General features: G+C 34.9%; 7 protein-coding genes across 7 annotated transcripts; 4 read left to right on the top strand and 3 right to left on the bottom strand.

The window, feature by feature from the left end:
• Nucleotides 1-396: 396 nt before the first annotated feature.
• EV154DRAFT_125736 (uncharacterized protein) lies at nt 397-2,325 on the bottom strand. The gene is made up of 7 exons (XM_051593980.1): nt 1,999-2,325; nt 1,843-1,934; nt 1,680-1,761; nt 1,266-1,567; nt 960-1,206; nt 592-896; nt 397-530 (listed from the first exon to the last, which is right to left on the bottom strand). Exons 1-7 carry the CDS (start codon nt 2,104-2,106, stop codon nt 473-475), a joined length of 1,194 nt encoding a protein of 397 aa, XP_051460325.1. The 5' UTR covers nt 2,107-2,325; the 3' UTR covers nt 397-472.
• Nucleotides 2,326-4,213: 1,888 nt separating this feature from the next.
• Nucleotides 4,214-6,832, top strand: EV154DRAFT_500405 (uncharacterized protein). The gene is made up of 11 exons (XM_051600583.1): nt 4,214-4,249; nt 4,277-4,437; nt 4,516-4,876; nt 4,955-5,020; nt 5,077-5,224; nt 5,287-5,545; nt 5,614-5,685; nt 5,752-5,850; nt 5,919-6,193; nt 6,248-6,515; nt 6,590-6,832. The coding sequence occupies exons 1-11, from the start codon at nt 4,218-4,220 to the stop codon at nt 6,595-6,597; spliced, it is 1,749 nt and encodes a 582-aa protein (XP_051460324.1). The 5' UTR covers nt 4,214-4,217; the 3' UTR covers nt 6,598-6,832.
• Nucleotides 6,833-8,378: 1,546 nt separating this feature from the next.
• EV154DRAFT_125703 (uncharacterized protein) lies at nt 8,379-9,559 on the bottom strand. The gene is made up of 4 exons (XM_051593979.1): nt 9,276-9,559; nt 9,098-9,217; nt 8,787-9,046; nt 8,379-8,735 (listed from the first exon to the last, which is right to left on the bottom strand). The coding sequence occupies exons 1-4, from the start codon at nt 9,296-9,298 to the stop codon at nt 8,572-8,574; spliced, it is 567 nt and encodes a 188-aa protein (XP_051460323.1). The 5' UTR covers nt 9,299-9,559; the 3' UTR covers nt 8,379-8,571.
• Nucleotides 9,560-9,836: 277 nt separating this feature from the next.
• Nucleotides 9,837-10,543, bottom strand: EV154DRAFT_560924 (uncharacterized protein; the record flags this gene model as incomplete). Its single annotated transcript, XM_051605638.1, has 5 exons — nt 9,837-9,929; nt 9,992-10,038; nt 10,093-10,207; nt 10,266-10,295; nt 10,352-10,543. The coding sequence occupies 5 exons, from the start codon at nt 10,541-10,543 to the stop codon at nt 9,837-9,839; spliced, it is 477 nt and encodes a 158-aa protein (XP_051460322.1).
• Nucleotides 10,544-12,177: 1,634 nt separating this feature from the next.
• EV154DRAFT_500389 (uncharacterized protein) lies at nt 12,178-14,389 on the top strand. The gene is made up of 9 exons (XM_051600582.1): nt 12,178-12,306; nt 12,363-12,720; nt 12,791-12,856; nt 12,910-13,057; nt 13,120-13,381; nt 13,442-13,513; nt 13,586-13,684; nt 13,754-13,989; nt 14,042-14,389. The coding sequence occupies exons 1-9, from the start codon at nt 12,222-12,224 to the stop codon at nt 14,276-14,278; spliced, it is 1,563 nt and encodes a 520-aa protein (XP_051460321.1). The 5' UTR covers nt 12,178-12,221; the 3' UTR covers nt 14,279-14,389.
• Nucleotides 14,390-14,884: 495 nt separating this feature from the next.
• On the top strand, nt 14,885-17,502 carry EV154DRAFT_125497 (P-loop containing nucleoside triphosphate hydrolase protein). Its single transcript, XM_051593978.1, has 5 exons — nt 14,885-15,008; nt 15,063-15,144; nt 15,225-15,244; nt 15,297-15,991; nt 16,049-17,502. Exons 1-5 carry the CDS (start codon nt 14,891-14,893, stop codon nt 17,444-17,446), a joined length of 2,313 nt encoding a protein of 770 aa, XP_051460320.1. The 5' UTR covers nt 14,885-14,890; the 3' UTR covers nt 17,447-17,502.
• Nucleotides 17,503-18,818: 1,316 nt separating this feature from the next.
• On the top strand, nt 18,819-20,872 carry EV154DRAFT_581509 (uncharacterized protein; the record flags this gene model as incomplete). Its single annotated transcript, XM_051606645.1, has 5 exons — nt 18,819-18,895; nt 19,065-19,269; nt 19,331-19,499; nt 19,574-19,714; nt 19,782-20,872. The coding sequence occupies 5 exons, from the start codon at nt 18,819-18,821 to the stop codon at nt 20,870-20,872; spliced, it is 1,683 nt and encodes a 560-aa protein (XP_051460319.1).
• Between the last annotated feature and the right edge of the window lie 66 nt (nt 20,873-20,938).

The following is a 20,938-nucleotide window of genomic DNA, read 5'->3' as shown; positions in this document are numbered from 1 at the left end:
CAATACCATTTACTTGGGTCTAAATGGTTTCAGAAATTAAGCCCCTGAGAAGAGTGTCCCTTTATTCATATCTCGTTTAAAAGCATCCTGTAGTTTACCTCTCTAATTTTGTAACCATGTTGGTATGTATAATTTCTATATGCATTCTATATCGTTCTCATAATAAAGGACATGCTAATAGGGGATGGTTTAAATTGTACTGCAAATGAAACAGTGGCCAGAAAGCCTTGAAAAGGCATTTCCATGAACCACTGATAAAGAGCATCTATTTAGACAGCATTTTTATTTACATTGACGATACTACATTTACGTTAACTGTTCCGACAATATCTCTTTACTTGGTTCCTGATCTCTTATTTTTAATCTATCTACATGCCTATCATTTTGGAAGTAAATAAACTAAATCTCACTAATGAATTTTGATACGTAAATAATCAAAGGGAACAAATAAAAGCTGATAGAGTTTAATAGGTTAAATAAATAAAGTGTCTAATTTTTGACATGTCTCTTGAACATTATTATAATTTAATCTATAGATGTATAGAAAAGTTAAATTCATAAACAGAAAGAAAGTATCTATCGTTCACTTACGTTTCGATTCCCTTTAAATAATAATCCTCACCAGCGTTATAAAAGAAGCGAGTCTGCCACTGGATATTATTTTTTTCCCGCACTTTTCTTAATTCTCTCTCTTCGTCTTCCACCTTAAACTTGGCTTCTGCGGCCTTATCCATATTCCCTGCTTTAATGCTCTCGGTCAATTGGGACCATAATCTTCTAGATTCCTTTTCTTCTTGGTGTTGAGAGACAGAAAGTGGATATTTGGTATGCTGTCTTACATCGACCATTAACTCGGATGACTGCTTATCTTTTGTGGTATCTTTCTTGTTAAAGGACTATGCATATACGTCAGATATAAAGTAAAAATAAAAACACCATATATTCCCCTTGATAATTACCAGTAATCCACCAACTGTTGATATTTTTTCTTGAGGAATATGCTTCTTGATGAAAAGTTCGCCTGACCATTGACCCGTTATGTCATACAAGATTTCTTGTGTAGCTTCTCTTTTAATTTTAGCAGTGACGGAATTACACTGTCCCGAAAAGTAGCCTTTTGTTTGAAAATCCATCTCACATACAAGTCCTGTTGCTTCACATCGGACAGTCGATAAATCCCCAAGCTCCAGTGTCATTGTACCAATTCTAGTCGTTTATAGAAAGTATTTAGAAATGGGCAATTACCTTTTTATAGGGAAACTTACAAAACACCACGGGCATACATATTGGGCATGTGAATCTCATAGCGTTCATTGTTTCGTGTGGGTAAAATAAAATTGGTGGTGCCCTTCATTAAAGAGGCCACACTATTGCCGTAAAATTTTGATTTGGGTTTCAAGTCACCAGTGATGATGACTTTATGTTGAGGACATGTGTAAAAGAATGCAGAGGCAGGTGGATGATGCGATACTTGCTCAGCTATGTAATAAGCGTCTGAACCATCCTGGTATTTATACTTGCAGCGAAAGAATTCTCCCAACACTGGATTGTATGGTTTTTTGACACCCTGTTTCCCATTGAAAAAAAAAAAAAAAAAAAAAAAAAAAAAAAAAAAAAAAAAAAAAAAAAAAAAAAAAGATAAATACAACGTCAAACAAGCCCGAATATAAATGTCTTACCTTGGGTTTGATATGCCATCCCGCTAAAAACCATTTTACCACAGAAATAAACCTTTCTACATCATCGTCTATGTCAGATACTCTAATTGGATTTAGTATCTCATTTTAAAAATAAACTATTCCGGCTGATAAATAATGCAAAAAACAAGAAAAAAGCACGTACGGTAGGATGAATTCGGGATGGGCCATAAAGTCAGTAATACGTTCAAGCATACTTCTTGGTTCGAGTACAAATGTGGGTAAGGCCACCCTATGCTACATGACAAAAAATACGTCATGATTTTTATACAGAATAAAGTAAACCCCCATGGATTCTTACCAAGTCAGTTCCTTTGGTTAACTGAGAAGCAATGGCTAGTAAGATACTACGAGAGCCTTCTTCGATTTCTTCCGTGTTTTCGGTATTGTTATTATTAGAGTGTAGCATAGTCTGTTTTTTTTTACTTGTATCAACAGATAAATAAATAAAAGAGAAAAAAGACAAGGGCTTTCGTTTTTTTTTCTGTTCTTAAAACAACAATAGCGTTGAATATAGCCAATCAAGTGTCGTATGATTATAGTACTTTTTTCTGACTTGTTGACTCCGCCCGGTGATCTTTTTTTTTTTTTTTTCTCTGTTCGACAAAAAAAAAAGACTCTTTTGCATTAAACATGAACTGCTTTCCTTTTCACTTCTTGCCTTTTAACACGAGAAACAAAGAGAGATGTGTATGAGAAAAATAACATACTGAAACACTTCTTATTCCCCAAAAAAGTCGCCCCAACTCGGATAAAAGGTTTTAACATTTGTAGTACCGGGACTCGGAATTAATTCAAGCGCTGGATGATGACTTCCGGATTCGGATAAAAAAAAAGGGTTTGATTCCAGAAATGAGCAAATGTAAAAAGTAATGATGGAAATATGCAAGAATGATGATGCATAAAAATCTTATCTGTATAAACACAAACACGTCTGTCAAAATTAATAAAAAAAGAACACATTCCTATCATTTTTTTTTTTGTCGCTTGAGCAAATGACTGAAGCCGTATGTCTCTAACCCCAAGCAATGTACTTAAATAGAATGGTATTAGATAAAATAGAATGGAACATCACTTTCTTCAGTCACATATGCCAACAAGCCGTTCAGAGGAGCAAAAAGGTACGTCCTTTTAACGTGAGGACCTTTATCCTGCTTTTGTTTATAAAATTTCCTTGACAACAAATTGTTCCAAAGGGACTATTATGTAAAGGTTTTTATGCTGTCTTTTTGTACCAGCTAAAAAAGAAATCATGCAGATAAAAGCGTGATGAAAAAGTTTTTACGGTGTCCTTTTTCTGTCTATCGGGCATAATACAGGCTCACAAAATTAACATGACGTCAATCAGAGTAATATATATATATATATTTTTTTTGACTGTTTTTCTTTCATGCATAAGGTAATAAATTTAGGGTAGTTCTTGGGTCTAGCACTTGAAGTCGTCCGGCACATCTTGGAACCTAAGATTTGCTTCACAAGGTATTTGGAGTTATTTCTGATTCCAACTTGCGTATCTTTTGGGCTAATGTTCCAACTTTGCTTGCCTGCTTACCTTCGTCGACTGCTGAGGTGCTGGGTAGAAAAAATGTTCTAGGTCACTTCACCTTCTCGTATCCGCAGCGGAAATAAATGATACAAATAAATAAAAAAAATAGGGAGGCAATTCTTTTTAGTCTTAACCCTGATGTATTGCTAAAAAATTTTCTGTGTGTTCAGAATTATCAGTTTAAAAGAACCGTCATGAAAGAATGCACTAATTACTTGGAGTTTATATTAAGATTGATGCCAAAGTCTGTTTTCACATGGCACATCAATGTACACAAGCCAATTTTATAAATATAAACAATGGGCTATAATGTGCTATAAATACCAGACGTCTTTATTTGGGCTGCCTGTGTTTGTTTCTGGATTACACTGGGTGACCAAGTCTGTGTTAGAATTTTTGAGCTTGTACCCAAAACCGGGATAGACTAGATAACGAAATCACTCATATGCCAGTGTGATGCTTTTCAGCAGCCCAAAAATGCAAGACAACGAAAGAGGCTATCCATTTTTACATGGTATAAATAAAATTAGCTACACAACTCACTAATTACTGACCCTTGATAAGCAACCGTTCAAGGTTTTGTACGCCTAAAAAGCATTTTAGCGTCGTTTCTTAAACACCTGGTCTTGTCGTGACCGTTACTGAGCAGTCTAATTCGCTCTTGTATTACACACAGCAGAACCCACAAGTTATCTAAACCGTCCTAAAAATATGATATTACAGTTCTCAAGTAAGTATTTATTGGGTATTACGAACCCCCAAAGTTTTCTTTTAATAAAAATTCTTCAGTTGTGCGTTGAGGGACGTTTTTATTTCTAAGTTTCCTCGTTGGAGAATTACAAGTCAATCAATTAAAGTTTAAACACCACCCAAAAAGAGAAGCATTTACATAAATACATTATTATTAATCACACATTGTACGTCGTATTAAGGGAAATAATCCTATTTTGTTTTTTCTAGACACTTTTGTGCCCATGTTTGGTTTTGGTGTACCAATATTTAGTTGCCTTTTCGTTGATTTTGTTTTTCTTTTCCTTTTCGTTGATTTTGTTTTTCTTTTCCTTTTCTTGTCCCTTTTTCCCTTTTCTTGCCCTATTTCTTTGATTTCTATGAGAAATTCTTTGCTGTTTAGCCTTATATTTTCATTTGCTTTATTTGTTAAAGCAGATGAAATACCTCCTCGGTTTGGATCAAGTAATTAAAGGTTAGATCAAGATTTTCACGATGTATATTAATATTTTTATATCCAAAAAAAAAAAAAAAAAAAAATAGGATGTGCCTATTCAACTAATAAAATTTATTGTTATGGTGGAAAACTAGAAAACAAACAGTACAATAACGGCATGTACGAGTTAGATGTTGACAACCTACCTCAAGGACCAGTGGCCGACATAAAAAAGAAATGGAACTTGGTCACTATAAACCAAAGTCCAGGTGTTCCTCAAGACGAATATCGATACGCCACGCAGTTTGTTCCACTACCCGACGGATCTTTATTTTTCGACGGTGGATACAATGAAGATAACCCGCTCGTAGCTAGAAATGTTACTTACGATCCACAAAAAAATATATGGACTGTGCTACCTGGTCCTGGTTATATTGATGATAAAAATGGAGGTGTATATCGACAAATGTAAAAAAAAAGAAACAATGATGCGAACATCGAACTTGTTAAGGAAGAACTAACTTCGCTTTTTATCTAATCCCGCAGATATTCTGCAGCAGCAGTATATTTACCAGAGACTGGATCAATTGCATTTTATGGAGGAAGACAATTGTAGGCCTTAATTGTTCATTTTCTTTTAACTACTCATGAATTAACTCTGCTTAAAGGAATGCTGTTCTTAATTTCACTTACACAGGTATTAAACCATATGCTAATCTGACTTATGAAAAAAAGTCAGAGTTGCATCCGGAAAAAACACTAGTCGAAAGTATTTATGGATATAATTACGTAACGGAACTGAACCTTAAAACGAGGGTAAGTAGTTTAAAGATATTTAGAATTAAACACGTTGGTACCCATACAGACTTTTTTCTTAGGCATGGACATCCCGTAAATCCGAACCTATATTTGTAAATGATTTTCCAATTTTAATTAGTGATCAGACAGCAACATATCATCCGGGTACCAAAGCAATTATTTTTATGGGCGGTTATATCAAAGATGCACTCTTGGTAGGTATGACCCGTCCGCTCAATTACTTCCTGACATTTGACACCGAAAATTCCTTGTGGAAAACTCAAAAAACCATTGGACTGAATACACCCACCGCCAGAGTTGGACATACCGCAACGATGTGTATGTCTTCTTATTGTAAACATTTATAGAATTTTTTTATCACAATCATTGACGCGTTTAAACTATAGTAAATACGGGAGATGATATTTTCATGTATGGAGGTGTTCTTACGCCTAAAAATGATTCATTGGAAGGAAATCGTATGTTTAACAGTTAAGATCAAAAAGCGTATATCATCTAATAAGCTTAATTTACTTTTTATTTAGTTTCTGCCGATTACTTGTATACTTTAAACTTAAGGTCCTACAGATGGTCAGTTTATGACAGACCACCCGATACCATAGGTCCTAGAGCCTTTCATTCAGGTACAAATCTGTCTTACACGCTCTAATATTCATTTCGCTTACTCTATTTTACATATTATTATATACAGCTGTTCTCGTTAATGGCACTAGTTTGTTCATAATGTTTGGTAGAGTTAAATCAGAAAAAACTGGTTTACTTGTTCCTACAAACGACATCATGGTACTCAACGTGAACGACCTGTCTTCTATGACATCTTTCAGCACCTTTCCTAACCCTGTAGATCTTAACTCTTCAGCAAATAAAACAACCACTGGGGTTCAATCCAATGGCCAGTCAGGTGACCAATCGAAAGGTATTTCTGGTGGCACAATTGCTGGAATTGTAGTTGGAAGTGTGGCAGTGGTAAGTCATTCGCATATGTTACAGCTTTAGAGACGTTAATTTTTATTTGCATAGATTGCTATTCTAGCCTTCGCAGCATTATACTATAAAAAATATAAGGATAAAGAAATGAATGGGCGTCAGGTTGATTGGAATGATATAGATGGTGAGTATAGAGAAGACCCACCATTCGGTACAAAATATACTGCAGACTCCACAAACATGAAAAGTATCGTGGTCCCACCTGACGTGTCAAGAAAAGAAGGCCCATCTCAAAATACATATTCGAACTTGATAAAGCCTGATGTTGACCTGGAGACGAATGTTAAGCCAGATTTCAAAACTAATTAACCGAATAAAATTAATTGTAATAATATTAACAGAAACATGTTATTTCCAAGTCGTAAGAAGATTTACCTTTCTAGATATGTTTATGGGAGAACGCACTATGACGGGTGGAACAGCAGATAAGATTACATGTGGCAGTACTGTGGTATTTAGCCATATTACCGTAGTCGAATTAAGTTACACGATCATAGTCCACAATAATTGTCATTATTGGGACTACTAATAACCTCATATAAAAAAAAAATTAACTAATCTGTGGTATTTGACAGAATAGTTACAATAGAAAAGTAATGAGATAAAAGTATATCTTTATTGGAGGTAAAAATAAATTAAAAGAAATAATTGATCCTTTTTATATTGCACAACTCTCCTGAGTTTTAATGATGAGTCAACCTTTCTGGTTTTGGAATAGATCTATACTTGGCGGCCCTATACTTTGTTTCCCGTCTTGGGTTAAATGAACACTACTCATTAGAATTGTTTCCAGTTAACGTTGTCCCATATCAGTGGATCGGGAGCATGAGTATTCTAATAAATCTTTAGTATTACGAGACACTTATTTATCAGATCATGCAACGGTTACTGTAAAAGATGCATACTTGTTTGTCAAGTGTAATTGGCAATAGAACATAATAGTTGATCATTTATTCATTATCTTTGTAATGAATAAATTACGATCCCAAATATAAAATGTCTTATCGATGTTTGTATATTTGGTTGTAGAAGATAGGTATCCATTAATTCATACACTATTTCTTTATACTCTCTATCAGCAGTATAATTATATCAATATATAAGTAAATGAACCATTTATATTAATAGCTGTTCTATTCTCTCTCTGGGTAGCTAATCCATTGAGAGAACTATTAATATTAAGTTTCTCTTTCTTATAATTCTTGATTTGATCTGAGAAGATTCTCTTCTCGATCGGTGATATCCTAACTCAGTGGTATAGCATTCTGTATCCAACTGTCATTCGTATATCGTATTTAGGCCAATCATGCAATCTTTAATATAGAAGTATGTACTCGTAGTAGGAGAAGTTGTATAGCAGTATACAAGCGAATGCTGATATGCAACATCAAAGGCTGTTTTAATTTCATAGTTTATTTATTTAAACGATTTGCTTAATTATTCTTAAGTTAATCGAACCCAAATACGACACGATGTATCACAAAATGAACTGACAAATAATCGAGTAAATCGACGTTGGTTATAGATTGTGGGCTTTATGGCAATAAAAAATTTCTTTCTTAGCTTCGTATTTAATCAAGACATTGGCCCTGTTTAAGCTTTCTTTCCCTTTAAAGTGGTCTCCATTTTTATCTTTGTTCACCATTTTGAAATCCTCATCCTCTGACTCTGGTAAAGGCCCTTTGGTTGTTCTATTCTACTTTTTTGGAGGCTTGTTGCTGCTGGCAGCTGGTTTACTACGCACTCCATGATTGCTTTCGAAATCACTGTCGCCGTTTTTATAATACACTGACAATATATGAGCTTACTTCAACACTTTTTTTGTTTTCGTTTTTTGTTTTTTGGTTTTTTTTTTTGGTTTTTTTTTTTTGGTTTTGGTTTTTGTTTTGGTTATTGCTTCCTTAAAAAAAAAAAAGCTGGTTCTCTTCTGTGTGTAACCATCATATTCTATAGCCTACGCGGAGAGTTGTAACTTTTAATCGAATCAAACGACTGTTCTCCAGAAGGGCCATGGTTGTAGTAAAATTCATAAAAGTTTTCAACCGAACGTTTTAACAGGACCTTGATAAAGAAACAATTAAATGCTTTGCTGTTCTATCGTACCCAAACTAAAGCTTATGTAAACTTGTAGTACACGACATTCTACAAAAGTAAGGTGAATTACTTTAATGCATGCTTCCCATTAGAAACCCAATATTGACAATCAACTCTTTCTTGCTCCTTTTTTTTCGCTTAACAAGCTGTTTTGAATTGAATTTTTTGTATAGTAAAACGTCGTCCCCGTACGTCCTATCAAGCCAAAAAATTGCTCAGAATTATTGAAAATATCATATATTGTGGATACAACATGTATAAAGTTAAGTGATTATTTTACTCACCTTCAGCGATGACAGTGCGCTATAGCACCCGTCCAAGCGTTGCATGTCAAACTTATCAACGGGAAGATAGAATTGTTTAAGCATATTCAACCTGTAGAGTTTATAAAATTGCAAGTCCAAAGCAAAGATCCTGCATCTGTCCCCTATTATTTGTGTTAAATGATGCATTATTTTATGCTCCTCCGATCAATTACCTTGTACTAATAAAGCATATACTGTTTTACACTCCTTGGAAATATTGCCCATGCAATCGATTCCATCCTTTATTTCATTTACCATCTTTACGAAATCAGGATCTGAAGGCCTTCGGTCAGATCTCCTGTATGACAGAGATTTGACTTCAGAAATAAAAAAAGCATGATTAAAATCGGACATGTTAACGCAGAGAAAAAGATCTGGGACTCTGCCAGTATTTTCCCGTCTGGCTTTGGAACCTTGTAACTCCTCAGAACTCCTGTTACATGAAATATTAGTAATTTTAAGTCTCTCTGATTTTAAACAATACCCTTTCAACACAATATCCTCCGACTCAGGCATGAATGGACCAACAATTCGTTCCACAAAGGAACTGCAAAACAAAGGCTCCTTGAGAGTGTCTGCCTTCTTGTCACCAATACTGGTTATACTAAAACATATATGTGCTATTAGTGGCTAGGTCTAAAGTACAATTTGTTCATACTAACATCGACAAAGTGATCAAGGCCATCCTCTTATCCTCTTTGCTACCTTGCTGGTGTCCACAATTGTACCAGTTAACAATAGGGGGCCCCAAACATTGAACTTTTATAAAATTACCGGATTTTTTTTTATGTGTGGGTGACTGGCTAAAAGTACACTTTTCTTGCCTGAGATATCTCGGACATGGATTTTCTTACCCAAAAAATCTCGGGCACAAAAAATCGTTCCCGCAAAGTTTAGGGAATTTGGCTGGGAAGAAATTCCCGGGAATTTTTCTTAAAAATTTAGGAAATGATTTTTTTAATGTTTGGCACCCCCTAATAGCATCAGTAGCTTTTTCAAAATTGGATTTTGTAAGCTTTACGTTTGATAAAAGTTATAGGTATTAGACTAGCGTCATGTTTGATTTTTTTTTTTACAAGCTTATTACCTCAGAAATTTCTTTGATTTTGCTGGTGGCCTGGTTATGTTGGGGTGGGACTTGGTAAGCAAAGGAATTTTTCGGAAATGTTCAAATCGTTCCCCAGGCACCACTATTAAAAAATTAATTCATGCAAATTTTTATTTCATAACACAAGTCTTACATTGTTAGTATCTTCTGTGATTGTCACCGGACCTTCGCCACCTTCCAGATATTCGTGCTCAAATTTTCTTTTAAGCTAAATAATAGGCATTATTTAATACAAACTTTAGTACTTGAACTGAATATGATGTCTCTTACACTTGATGGCTGCTCCCTGACATTCTCAGCGTTAATTTCTTCGGGTGCTATATATGATACATTAATAAAGATTTCTTTTACAACAATCAGATATGGATTACCTTGTCCAAGGTTTATAGTTTGTACGATATTTTGAATGGAGTTGGAGCCATTAAGATTGAAATTGCCGTTTTTCTGGCTCTGTGTGACATTTTTTTGTTTTGAGGGACTGGTGGGCTGTGAACACGTAAATTTAGCTTTATTAAGAAGCCAAAGTATTTTTAAACACACTTACTTTGCTGGCCTTTGCGTACTTTTCCTCTTTCTTTTAAATGCTTCTGTTAATCACAATTTATAGACTGCTTGAGTAAAATACTATACCTTCAATTGCTGCAGCAATCGTTGGGCTTTTCTGCAGCAAATTGGCAAAAAATTAACCCCTTCAACTATTGCCTCTGAACAGGCATGTAGAAGTCTCGTGTCATTCTTGTGGTTGGTACCGTACCCCAGAAAAAACTCCTTTGCTTTCTCTAGGGTCCAGTCTTTCGAGTCTACTTTAAGGAAATACAACATAGCTAAAGAGTTGAAAATGTCTAGAACTCCGTATTTTTTTCAAACGTATTTTTTTATACCACTTACAGGAATTCTAGCCAACGCCAGCAGGCCAGTATGCTTACAACTATTTACAGTCTGATCCAAGCCATTCACAGTCTGTGAGTTCAAAAACTCAAGAACCCTGCCTGGGAGGTTGCCCCTCCTATAGCAAAGACTAGCCTCAGCCGCAATATCGCAATATATCTTTTTTGTTTTTCAATTAAGCGTCTTTTTCAAAAAAAAAAAAAAACAAGAGTCAATTACTAACTAACCTTTTTTACGATATCCGTTACTTTCATTTACGATAGAAAAAAAATATGTTAAGGGAAAAGAAAAGGGGAGGAATAAAGTGTGTGAACCAGCTTTATTTATAGGCTGATAAACAAGAGCTTATGTCAGAATTATTTAATTGCTTGTTTCATCATCCATAATGTTTGGGCCTTTACTTAAAATAGAAACATTGGCAAAAACCCCCAAGCAAATCAGAAATTGGTAGTTGTATATCTGCGTTCCAGTAGTAGCTTGTAATGACATTGAAGCAGATTTTATGGAAATCAGAAATCAATCATCCTATGAAGTTTAGACGATATGGCATGTCAATTAACGTGTAGACCTTCACGTGATTCTAAAAAATACGTTTGAAAAATAATTTACCGAAATTCTTAAGATAAAAATGCATATATGAATACTGCATATTTATAGATGTCAAAAAGTTGTAACGCATTAATGCTACCAGAAAATTTATGCATGTTGCCTATGTTTGTTGCTGATTTATACCGGATAACTTTTGTATCTAAGTGGTAGCGGTAGTAATGTGCTTGTTCACAATACAAGGCACGTTTCATTGAACATATTCTAATTGGGGAGCGCAAATTTGAATGAGATATATATATAATTGACTATCAACTTTAACTTGATCAAAGAAAAAGCTGCTTGCTGCGCAATTCACTATCTTGACACTTGATAAATAACCGTATAAGGTTTGTGCGCCGATAGTTTTTTTTAGCGTCTTTTCTGAAACACCTGTTCTTACCGTGACCATTACTACTGAGCAATCTAATCTATCTTGTATCACATATAATAAGCCTCGTCTATTTCTTACTTGGATTTTCTGCTATTTCATATTTACAGTCTATAAATAGATGTGTTGAGTTTTTTGTTCAATCTACAAAGTTTACTTTTCAAAAAAAAAAAAAAAAAAAAAAAAAAAAAAAAAAAAAAAAAAAAAAAAAAAAAGAGAGAGCCATTTAATGATTTCCGCTAAGCATGTTCCATCGTAAACAGGCTAAGCAGAACTATTTTAGCACAAAATAGTAACAAGTTTTTATATTCTTGGGAGAATAGTACACTAAGGTATCAAAGTCTAAAAGTCTCCAAACAGATAGCATTACATACGGATGCTTCGTAAATGTATACAAAGTATCCTGGGAGTGTTGAATTAATTAATTTTGTTATTTTAAATATAAAGATAAAAGTTACAGCTGCATATTACACGTTATGCTGTTTCAGGTCAATGGACCTGACTGCATTTTTTCTAAGCCTGATTCTGTAACAAGTTTAGTACCAATGTTGATTTTTGTGTACCAATGTTTGTTCCTTTTATTATCGATTTTATTTTATTTCCTTTCTTTTACCTACTTTTGTTTTATACTAAATTATGAGAAAAGCATTTATAATAAGCGTATTGCTTTCATTTGTATTATCAGCTCAAACAGTTTTGATACCTCCTCGTTTCGGATCAAGTAATATCATGGATATATATTTTTGAAGAATACATAGATATTAATATTTTAAAAAGGTTGCGCTTATACATTTCAAAAGATTTATTGTTATGGCGGAAAGCTTGACGACGTACAATACAATAATGACATATATGCATTGGATCTAAAAGACATATCTGCGGGACTATCAGCAGATTTAAGATACAAATGGGACTTGGTCAATGTAAGTTCAAGTATAGGTGTTCCTCGAGACGAATACAGATATGCCAGTCAGTTTGTTTCATTACCCGATGGATCTTTATTTTTTGATGGCGGATACAATGAGAAGAACCCACTTGTAGCCAGAAATGCGACTTATGATCCACAAAGAAATAAATGGATATCATATCCCGGTCCCGGTTATAACGATGTTCTAAATGGAGGATATAGACAAATGTAAAAAAAAAAAAAAAAATGAGAGTATTAACTTTTCTATAATTGACATTCTTACTTTGTGTAACATAAGATATTCCGCAGCAGCGGCATATGTACCTGATACTAATAGCATTATATTTTGTGGAGGAAGACAATTGTAAGACTTAGTTGTATATTATCTTATAATTACTAATTTTAAGCTCATTAAAGGAATGCTGCTATAAACTATACTTACAAAAACCCTAAAGTTCTTGGTAATCTGACATATGAAACAATATCAAAACAGAATTCCACAAAAACCCTAGTTGAAAGCATTTATGGATATTACAACGTAACCGAACTAAACCTTGATACAAGAGTACGTAGAATAACAGAAGAGTCTAAAAGTACATGTATTTGTACTCATATAGATTTTTCTAGATATGGACCACCCGAAAAAGCAATCCTTTGGGTGTAAATGGCTCCCCAATTATAATGAGTGATTGGACAGCAACATACCATCCGGGAACCAAATCGATAATTTACTTGGGAGGACTTGAAAGTAGTCAATACAATCTTAAAGGTTCGCCGAGATCTTTAGGCGAGGTTTTCTCTTACGATACTCAAAATTCCTCATGGACTTTACACCCAACCAACGGATATGATAGGCCAACAGCCAGATTTGGGCATTCTGCAACAATGTGTACGTGTTTATAGCATGGAAATATAAACTTTTAATGAATAACTAACAGTTCTAATATAGTAAGTACTGGAAATAATATTATCATGTATGGAGGCGTTCAGAAGTCTAGCTATGGAAGTGTGGACGGAGAGCGTATGTTTAGGGATTGTTAGAAAGCCAGATTTATTGTATGCTACTTGAATCTTAATTTCACCTTTTTTTTAGTTGTATCCGATTATGTATATAATTTAGATTTGAGAAACTTCACATGGTTATCTTACAACAAACCATCAGGATCCATAGGACCTAGAGCCTTTCATTCAGGTATAGATAAAATACGTGAACCTCAACACTCGTTGTATTTACACATTTATTTATATTTATCATATGAAGCTGTTCTTGTTAATGGGACGAATTTGTTTATAATGTTTGGTAAAAAAAAACAGGGTTATTGGAGTCGTATTGTTGCTGCAAATGAAATTATGGTACTGAACATAACAAGCATGTCGTTTCTGGAGGCTTTGAGTAGATATCCCAGTCCTATAACCGCTGTTCCTGTTAGTACGACAACGGTTAGTGGTCTTGCTGGTGGTGCTATTGCTGGAATAGTTGTTGGTAGTATTGTGATGGTAAAGCCCAAATAAACTTCTTATTTTCATATCAACTCATTTGTTTACATAGATCGGTCTTGTTGCCGCAGTGGCGAGATATTTTAAAAAAAGAAAGGAGAAGGGAGAAGAAACTACACAGCTTCGCAACAATTGGGATAGACGAGACGGTGAGCATAGAAGGGACACACGGTCCGGTACAAACTCTACGAATATGAACAATACAAGGACCTCAACTAACGATGAAGCAAGTCAATCTCTTTATAACTATTCGCCAACTTTGGTAGAAGCAACGTTAGTAAGACACTAATTCTTAACTATGCCCACTATTATTTGCAAGCAATACCAAAGTCAGTGATGCCTAAATTGATCTGTAAAAAATTATTTCCAATAAAAAATATAATTACTCCAACAAGTTGCCCTTTTAAAATAAGTTACTCGTTTTTGAGAAAATATTACACATTTTACAGATCCATTGCTAAGTGAGTCTTTGTATTTGATTAGTAAAGAATTGCCTCTGTATAATGATCTCTTCTAAACAAACGTTTTTGTACCTATCAACTCATTGTATTCTAATAGAAACAAGAGGTCAAAGTATATGAGTTAATGAATGGTTGTGGGATATCATGGTCTAATAAAATTGTGTTAAATCGGCAAAACTTATAGATATTACTTTAGGTATTGGGTTGGATCAGAAAGAGAACTTTTCAAGATGAAGACGCGACTTTTAAACACTCTGCACTAATAAACATGAATCCTATTTAAGCAATCAAAATAACAAAAAAGTGGGCGAGTGCATATAGAGAATAACCTCACAGTTTTACTCAAATAATGTACCTTTTTGGCGATTTGAGACTGCCTTATCCCTTCAAAAGGTGTTCATTGTAACACACTTTTGATTTTTACCTTTTTTTAGCATAAAATGTCGAAATACGATCGGATCCAGGATCAAAGAGAAGGTCTTCCCACTTTTGAATATAAACAAGATCTTGTGGATGCTATACGAGAGTATAGCATTCTCGTCATAATTGGTGAAACAGGTACAAAAGACATACTATCAAAATAACAAAGTTTGTGATTTTAACGTAAAATAGGTTCTGGTAAAACAACACAGATTCCTCAATATATTTTGGAAGAGATGCCAGAGTTTGAAAGGATTGGCGTCACCCAACCTAGGTAAATGAAAACAAACGGACATCAGTGAATTTATGTCTTGAATCTAAACAGTATTTTCCTTCTTTGCTATTCTCATTCAGACGTATCGCTGCAATTACAGGTAAAATGAACAGACCCGATATTTCATGCTTAGATTAACTTTTAACGAGTAGTTGCGAAAAGGGTTAGCGAGGAACAAGATGTCCGGTTAGGATCCACAGTAGGATATACCATTAGATTTGACGATCGCACCAGTAACGCAACACGACTCAAGTACATGACCGACGGCATTTTATTACGAGAGGCGACGTTGGATCCTTCTTTAAAGCAATATTCAGTAGTCGTGATCGATGAGGCCCATGAACGTACGTTGGAAACTGACGTATTGTTTGGCTTGTTAAAAGAAACACATCGACTTCGACCCGATTTAAAAATCCTCATCATGTCGGCCACATTAGACGTTGCCAAGTTCTCGGACTTCTTTGACGAATGCCCTATTTTTGAAATTCCAGGAAGAACTTACCCAGTACAGGTAATTTATCCTGTCGATGCACCACGTCTCAGCACTCTTAAATCGGCCTTTGTGGATCGAGCCGTAGAAACAGCTTGGTCGATTCATACCAACGAACCAGAAGGCGACATTTTAGTTTTTTTAACAGGTCAAAATGATATTGAACGTGCCTGCAAAGCTTTTGAAGAAAAATCGAGGAAAGCTAATTATAAAAGGGAGGTCAAATTTCACCAAGATGTTCATAATGCAGTTGTATATCCTTTGCATGCTAGTTTGGAGACATTCGATCAAAGAGCTGTTTTTGAATTACCTAGACGGGGGGACCGAAAAATTGTTTTCGCTACCAATGTTGCTCAAGTAAGTCATTATTAAATTATCATCATCGCATTTAAAAAACTTATACAAATGATGTAGACTTCAGTAACTATTCCAGGTATTAGATATGTAGTCGATTCAGGATTTGTTAAGGAGAAATCTTTTGATGCGAATACAGGCATGGACGCTTTACTTGTAACAGAGATTAGTCAAGCAGCTGCTATACAACGCGCCGGTCGTGCTGGTCGTACAGCTCCCGGTAAAGCATTCCGATTATACAATGAAGAAAGCTTCAATCATATGTCACCAAACACCATCCCAGAAATCCAAAGAAGTAGTCTGCTCAGTACTGTTTTATCCCTTAAAAAATTAAATATCGTCGATGTCTTGAATTTTGCTTTTATCGATCCACCCGAGGAATCTATGGTTCGCAATGCATTGAAACAACTATACTTGTTAGAGGCAATCGATGAGGAAGGTAAGCTAACAAAATTAGGTGATCAAATGAGTTACTTTCCTTTATCACCCTCGTTGGCTCGTGTCTTGATTGCCTCTGCAGAAGAATACCATTGCAGTTATGAAGTAGTGACGATCGTCAGTATTTTAGCTGGTGATTTGGATTTGTTCAAAACACCTCGTGCAAAAGATGGAGAAGAAGAAGCCAACAAGGCTGAATCATGCAAGTTAAAGCTAGCTCACCATACAGGTGATCACATGACATTTTTGAACGTTTGGAAAGAATGGAAGAGACACGATAAAAGCAAGCAATGGTGTAAAGAAAATTATATTAATGCAAAAGTGTTGGATATTGCTTCAAACGTAAGAAACCAGCTGATGGATGTGATGGAGAAGTTAAGGTTAAAGATTGTACGTGGACCTATACTCAAACGTAAGATGAAATCATCGACAGGAAAAGTACGCCATCGCAGGGTTGGGGAAAATGATCATGGGGAAAGCACAGATCCTGTGCCGGTGTTGGAATCTTTTTTGACGGGTTACTTTACAAATATTGCAAATAAGGGGGCACACAGATCAGTGTTTTCCCATTATGCACCGGAAGAGCATTTATCAAGTGATTCCTCCACTAATATCTCTTCGACAGCTTTGGTTGCCTTGCATTTACATCCATTGTGCTCGCTGTCGAATAATCTGGATAGAAATAACTTGCAGTATTCCGAATTAGACTGGGTACTTTACTCCAATATCACATACACAAACAAAGCGGTAATGAAAGGCGTTAGTAAAATTCTCTGGGATTGGGTGAAAAACGGAAAAGGTCAAGAGCGGATCAAGAAATTACCTTCCACTAGATTAAATGGCGAAGCGCAACCAAAGATTGAAGAACTTGATCTTGAAGCGGAAAAAAAGTTGGTGGAGCAGGAAGAACAGAAAAAGGAATTAGAAAAAATTGAAAACGAGGCCACCAAAAAACGTAGAGCGGAAGAGATTGACATGATCAAACAAAGAGCATTGGCTCGACGAAGAACAGGCGCTTAAACTAATCTCTTGTATATATATGTTGCCATAATAAACTACACTAATTATGTTGCGATGTGATTGTTGTTATATGTCTTATCATTGACATAAACGTTTTTTATTTTATTTTTTTGCAACATAATTTATGAGTCGACCCATATTGTCTGTGTTCTCAACAGTCTAGAAAGGCCAGTATACATGGGACATTTTAATATACTCTTAATGAGGTTTGGTTTATCTTTTTAGTTTGGCAAACCAGGGGATGTTTGCCTTGACCAGTACTACAGTGTCGCTAAGGATGTACATGCCAGTTTTATACAGTAATTACTTCCAATCAAGGTCATATTTAGCCTGTATTAAAAGGCTTTGGTTCGCTAATATAACAAATTTATATAACTACATTGTTAAATTTAAGAAAAACATGCTTGGCAATCCACAAAGCTATTGATATTGTGGTATATCTTGCAATAATATTTAAAAGTCATCCGAATGAATGCATTTTAGTGCGTAATGCTTATTTTTGCGCGACAAAAAAAAATAAGCATAATCACTAAACCCAAGTTTCGTACCTTTACTCTTTCCTAGTCAGTTGATTATGCTGGTAAAATTAAGCTTGAGTTTACGAATTAAACCTCTGCTTACTGATTTTAATTGTCTTAAAAATATAAAATCATAAACATTTTTTTACTACGGTCTTTTACTATTATATTATTTAGATGTTTGGTGGAGAAACTTCAAATTATAAAACGTAAACTACATAATTTTGTATCGAAATAAATATCATACTTATATTTTCAGTCTTCGTAAATGACTATCAGACTAATCACAGGCTATTTAAACTTGGTCCACTTCGATGTATAAACTCTATATTATCAAAAGGACACCCTTATTATTATTCATAAGATAAATATGGGTTCGAATTGGCCATCGTAGTTTTTTAATAAGTAGAAATATACATACTAGAGCAAAAAAATTAGACTTTGAGCCTTACGACACGAATTATAATCAATCATACTTCATCCGGGTAATTTGTTCTTTTGTGATTTAACAATCTGGATACACAACACAGATATTTAGTGTAGAGTTTTCCTTAATATGCATTGTTTTGTTTACAAATATGCAACCTGCAAACTATATTTAAGTTTGCATGAAGTTCATTACACAATGCCATGTATACTTGAGTTAGTAAAATGCGATTTATGCCTTGCATAAATTGTCATTTTAGACATAATACAGATACTATATATCTCAACTTGATTATAGTTTATAAAAAAAATGAACACAAATTTCAATAACGGCGTTATTGCACGGTGCTGATCGAAGTGAATGTAGGTACAAAAAAAGAAATTGCATCCCAAAAAAAAAATATGCTCAGATATAAAGTTGATTAATTATGCCAGATTTATGTTCGTTGATATCCAAATGCTTTATTCTGTCGGCTATTTCCTATAAAATGGAAATACACGGATCGTAAGTGATATTCTCCAAGATTATGTGACAGCAGCAAGTTGCATATACAAAAAGAAAAACAAAGCATTGGTCACCAAATAGTCGATCAAGGTGCATGATACAAGTAACAAAATAAACTAACTTTGCCTAAATTAATTATCATTTTTTTCTTCTTCCATATACTTTACAGTAAAAATATGAGATTGCTAGGCTTAGCAAGTCTTTTTGTAGCTACAGTTTTGGGAACTTCAACATTTGAGATATCGCCAAACTTTAGAAGCCCAAAAAACATTCTCTTCAGTTGTATGTATGGTGGTTCATCGCATGTTTCTTGGGTTATCAGCATCCTCGATGAGTTGTCTTTACGTGGACATACTACATTTTATTTAACTACGGTATAACTCCAATAAAAACAAGAATAAAAAATATATTCACTAACATCTTTAACCAATGTAGGATGGTCAAATGAAATTCGCAAAGGATTATCCTTCGATTACGTCGAACTCTATCGGTCCTTCTCTTTCAAAAGAAGAGCATAACCGGTTTATGGAAGAACTTTCCTCTAAACCTATAGTAGAAGGTATCAAAAGTATGTTGGAACGTTTGACTATAAAATTTCCCCACGGTAAGTAAATATATAAGAAAAGGTTGGGAGGGGCTTTTTTTTTTTGGTCTGATTGTTTTAATTTCTATTCACAGAATACGTCAGTAATCTAGAGTATATAAAGTCTAACAATATCGACCTCGTTATATGCGATAGCTTCAACTCTCCCTGCATTGAAGCTGCCATTAAGTCTAAAATACCTTTTTTAGCTACATCGTCGTTTGCCCAAGGAAAAGGTATGCATGTGTTTATTTCAAAAATATAGTATATTTGTCTAAATTGTTTTTTTTTACTCATATACAGATGCTTCGGCTCCTTACATCAACAATGATCTATCAAATATGAAGAACCCTACCACGGAATTTATGTCGTTAAAAGAGAGAATTTCCGATATGATTATCAATCCTGTAAAGTATACCATCATGTTATACACCACCATCAATAGCCAAAAGAAAATGTACAAGGGATTCGGTATCAAGCCTGCATTACAAGCCTATAGAAAATCCAAGGACTCAGTCAAGTTAGTTAACAGCGCCTTTGGTTTTGAGCAAGGAAGACCTTTAGGGCCTCTTATGGAGTTAGTAGGACCTATATTACCCAAAATATATCAAGAGTTGACACCCGAACTGAAATCATTTCTGGATGCGCATCAACGAGTAGCGTATGTCGCGTTTGGTCAACATGCCATAGGGAAAGAGTCGGATGGTCGTTTGGTCTTAACGGGTTTGTTAGAGGCGATAGAGAGAAACGATTTGGATGGTGTTATTTGGGCCACAAGAGGTATAGATCGTATGTTTCCCAGCCATATCACAACAGAATCGAATACAACGTATGATGTAAAGACATTTTATGAGGGTACGGAGAAGGTCATGTTTATTAACTGGGCACCTCAAATGGCTATTCTTCATCATCCCGCTACAAGTATGTTTATAACACATGGTGGTGCTGGGTCACTTTACGAGTCATTCTATTCTGGTGTACGTGTAATCGTCTACCCTTTCTTTATGGATCAACCTGGCGCGGCAAAAACCATGGAGAAGAACGGTGTAGGATTGATGTTAGAACGCCACGTAAGCCAGACTGAGGCCAATAAGATTATTCAAAAGGTTGCATTGGATGAAGGGGGGAAATTTCAATTGAATACAGAAAGATTTAAAGCGTTAGTTCAAATCAGGTCTCAACGCGGTGTGGCTAGGAGTGCCGATATCATAGAAGAAGTGCTATTTACACATAATGATACTCATGTTCCACATCGATGGGATGTAAAAAGAAATATGACTTTTATCAAGGCTAGTAATCTGGATATTTACATGTTTTTGGTTGTCTTTTTGGGTTGCTTTGGGTACGGGATAAAAAGTCTCTTTACAGTCCCAAAAAAATTGAAGACGATTTAAATAAATTTGATTGGCTGTTTAATGAAATTGTGTTTGTTTATTCCTTTTTGTTTGTTTGGTATCACA

Source organism: Mucor mucedo, assembly GCF_025094135.1.
Source record: "Mucor mucedo strain NRRL 3635 chromosome Unknown EV154scaffold_21, whole genome shotgun sequence".
NCBI lineage: Eukaryota > Fungi > Mucoromycota > Mucoromycetes > Mucorales > Mucoraceae > Mucor > Mucor mucedo.
This window is presented reverse-complemented; position numbering and strand designations above follow the sequence as displayed.

Excerpts from the sequence above, each read along its gene's own strand:
- EV154DRAFT_125703 (XM_051593979.1), bottom strand. The coding sequence starts at position 9,298 with ATGGCCTTGATCACTTTGTCGAT. Across the intron at positions 9,218-9,275 it reads GCCTTGATCACTTTGTCGAT|TATAACCAGTATTGGTGACA; the intron begins GTTAGTATGAAC and ends TATATGTTTTAG. Across the intron at positions 9,047-9,097 it reads GAGGATATTGTGTTGAAAGG|GAGTTCTGAGGAGTTACAAG; the intron begins GTATTGTTTAAA and ends TTCATGTAACAG.
- EV154DRAFT_125736 (XM_051593980.1), bottom strand. The coding sequence starts at position 2,106 with ATGCTACACTCTAATAATAACAATACCGAAAACACGGAAGAAATCGAA. Across the intron at positions 1,568-1,679 it reads GATGGCATATCAAACCCAAG|GGTGTCAAAAAACCATACAA; the intron begins GTAAGACATTTA and ends AATGGGAAACAG. Across the intron at positions 897-959 it reads CAACAGTTGGTGGATTACTG|TCCTTTAACAAGAAAGATAC; the intron begins GTAATTATCAAG and ends GTATATGCATAG.
- EV154DRAFT_500389 (XM_051600582.1), top strand. The coding sequence starts at position 12,222 with ATGAGAAAAGCATTTATAATAAGCGTATTGCTTTCATTTGTATTATCA. Across the intron at positions 12,857-12,909 it reads TTTTGTGGAGGAAGACAATT|GAATGCTGCTATAAACTATA; the intron begins GTAAGACTTAGT and ends AGCTCATTAAAG. Across the intron at positions 13,382-13,441 it reads TGGGCATTCTGCAACAATGT|TAAGTACTGGAAATAATATT; the intron begins GTACGTGTTTAT and ends GTTCTAATATAG.
- EV154DRAFT_125497 (XM_051593978.1), top strand. The coding sequence starts at position 14,891 with ATGTCGAAATACGATCGGATCCAGGATCAAAGAGAAGGTCTTCCCACT. Across the intron at positions 15,009-15,062 it reads CGTCATAATTGGTGAAACAG|GTTCTGGTAAAACAACACAG; the intron begins GTACAAAAGACA and ends AACGTAAAATAG. Across the intron at positions 15,145-15,224 it reads ATTGGCGTCACCCAACCTAG|ACGTATCGCTGCAATTACAG; the intron begins GTAAATGAAAAC and ends ATTCTCATTCAG.
- EV154DRAFT_500405 (XM_051600583.1), top strand. The coding sequence starts at position 4,218 with ATGTTTGGTTTTGGTGTACCAATATTTAGTTG. Across the intron at positions 4,250-4,276 it reads GGTGTACCAATATTTAGTTG|CCTTTTCGTTGATTTTGTTT; the intron begins CCTTTTCGTTGA and ends TGTTTTTCTTTT. Across the intron at positions 5,686-5,751 it reads TGATTCATTGGAAGGAAATC|TTTCTGCCGATTACTTGTAT; the intron begins GTATGTTTAACA and ends CTTTTTATTTAG.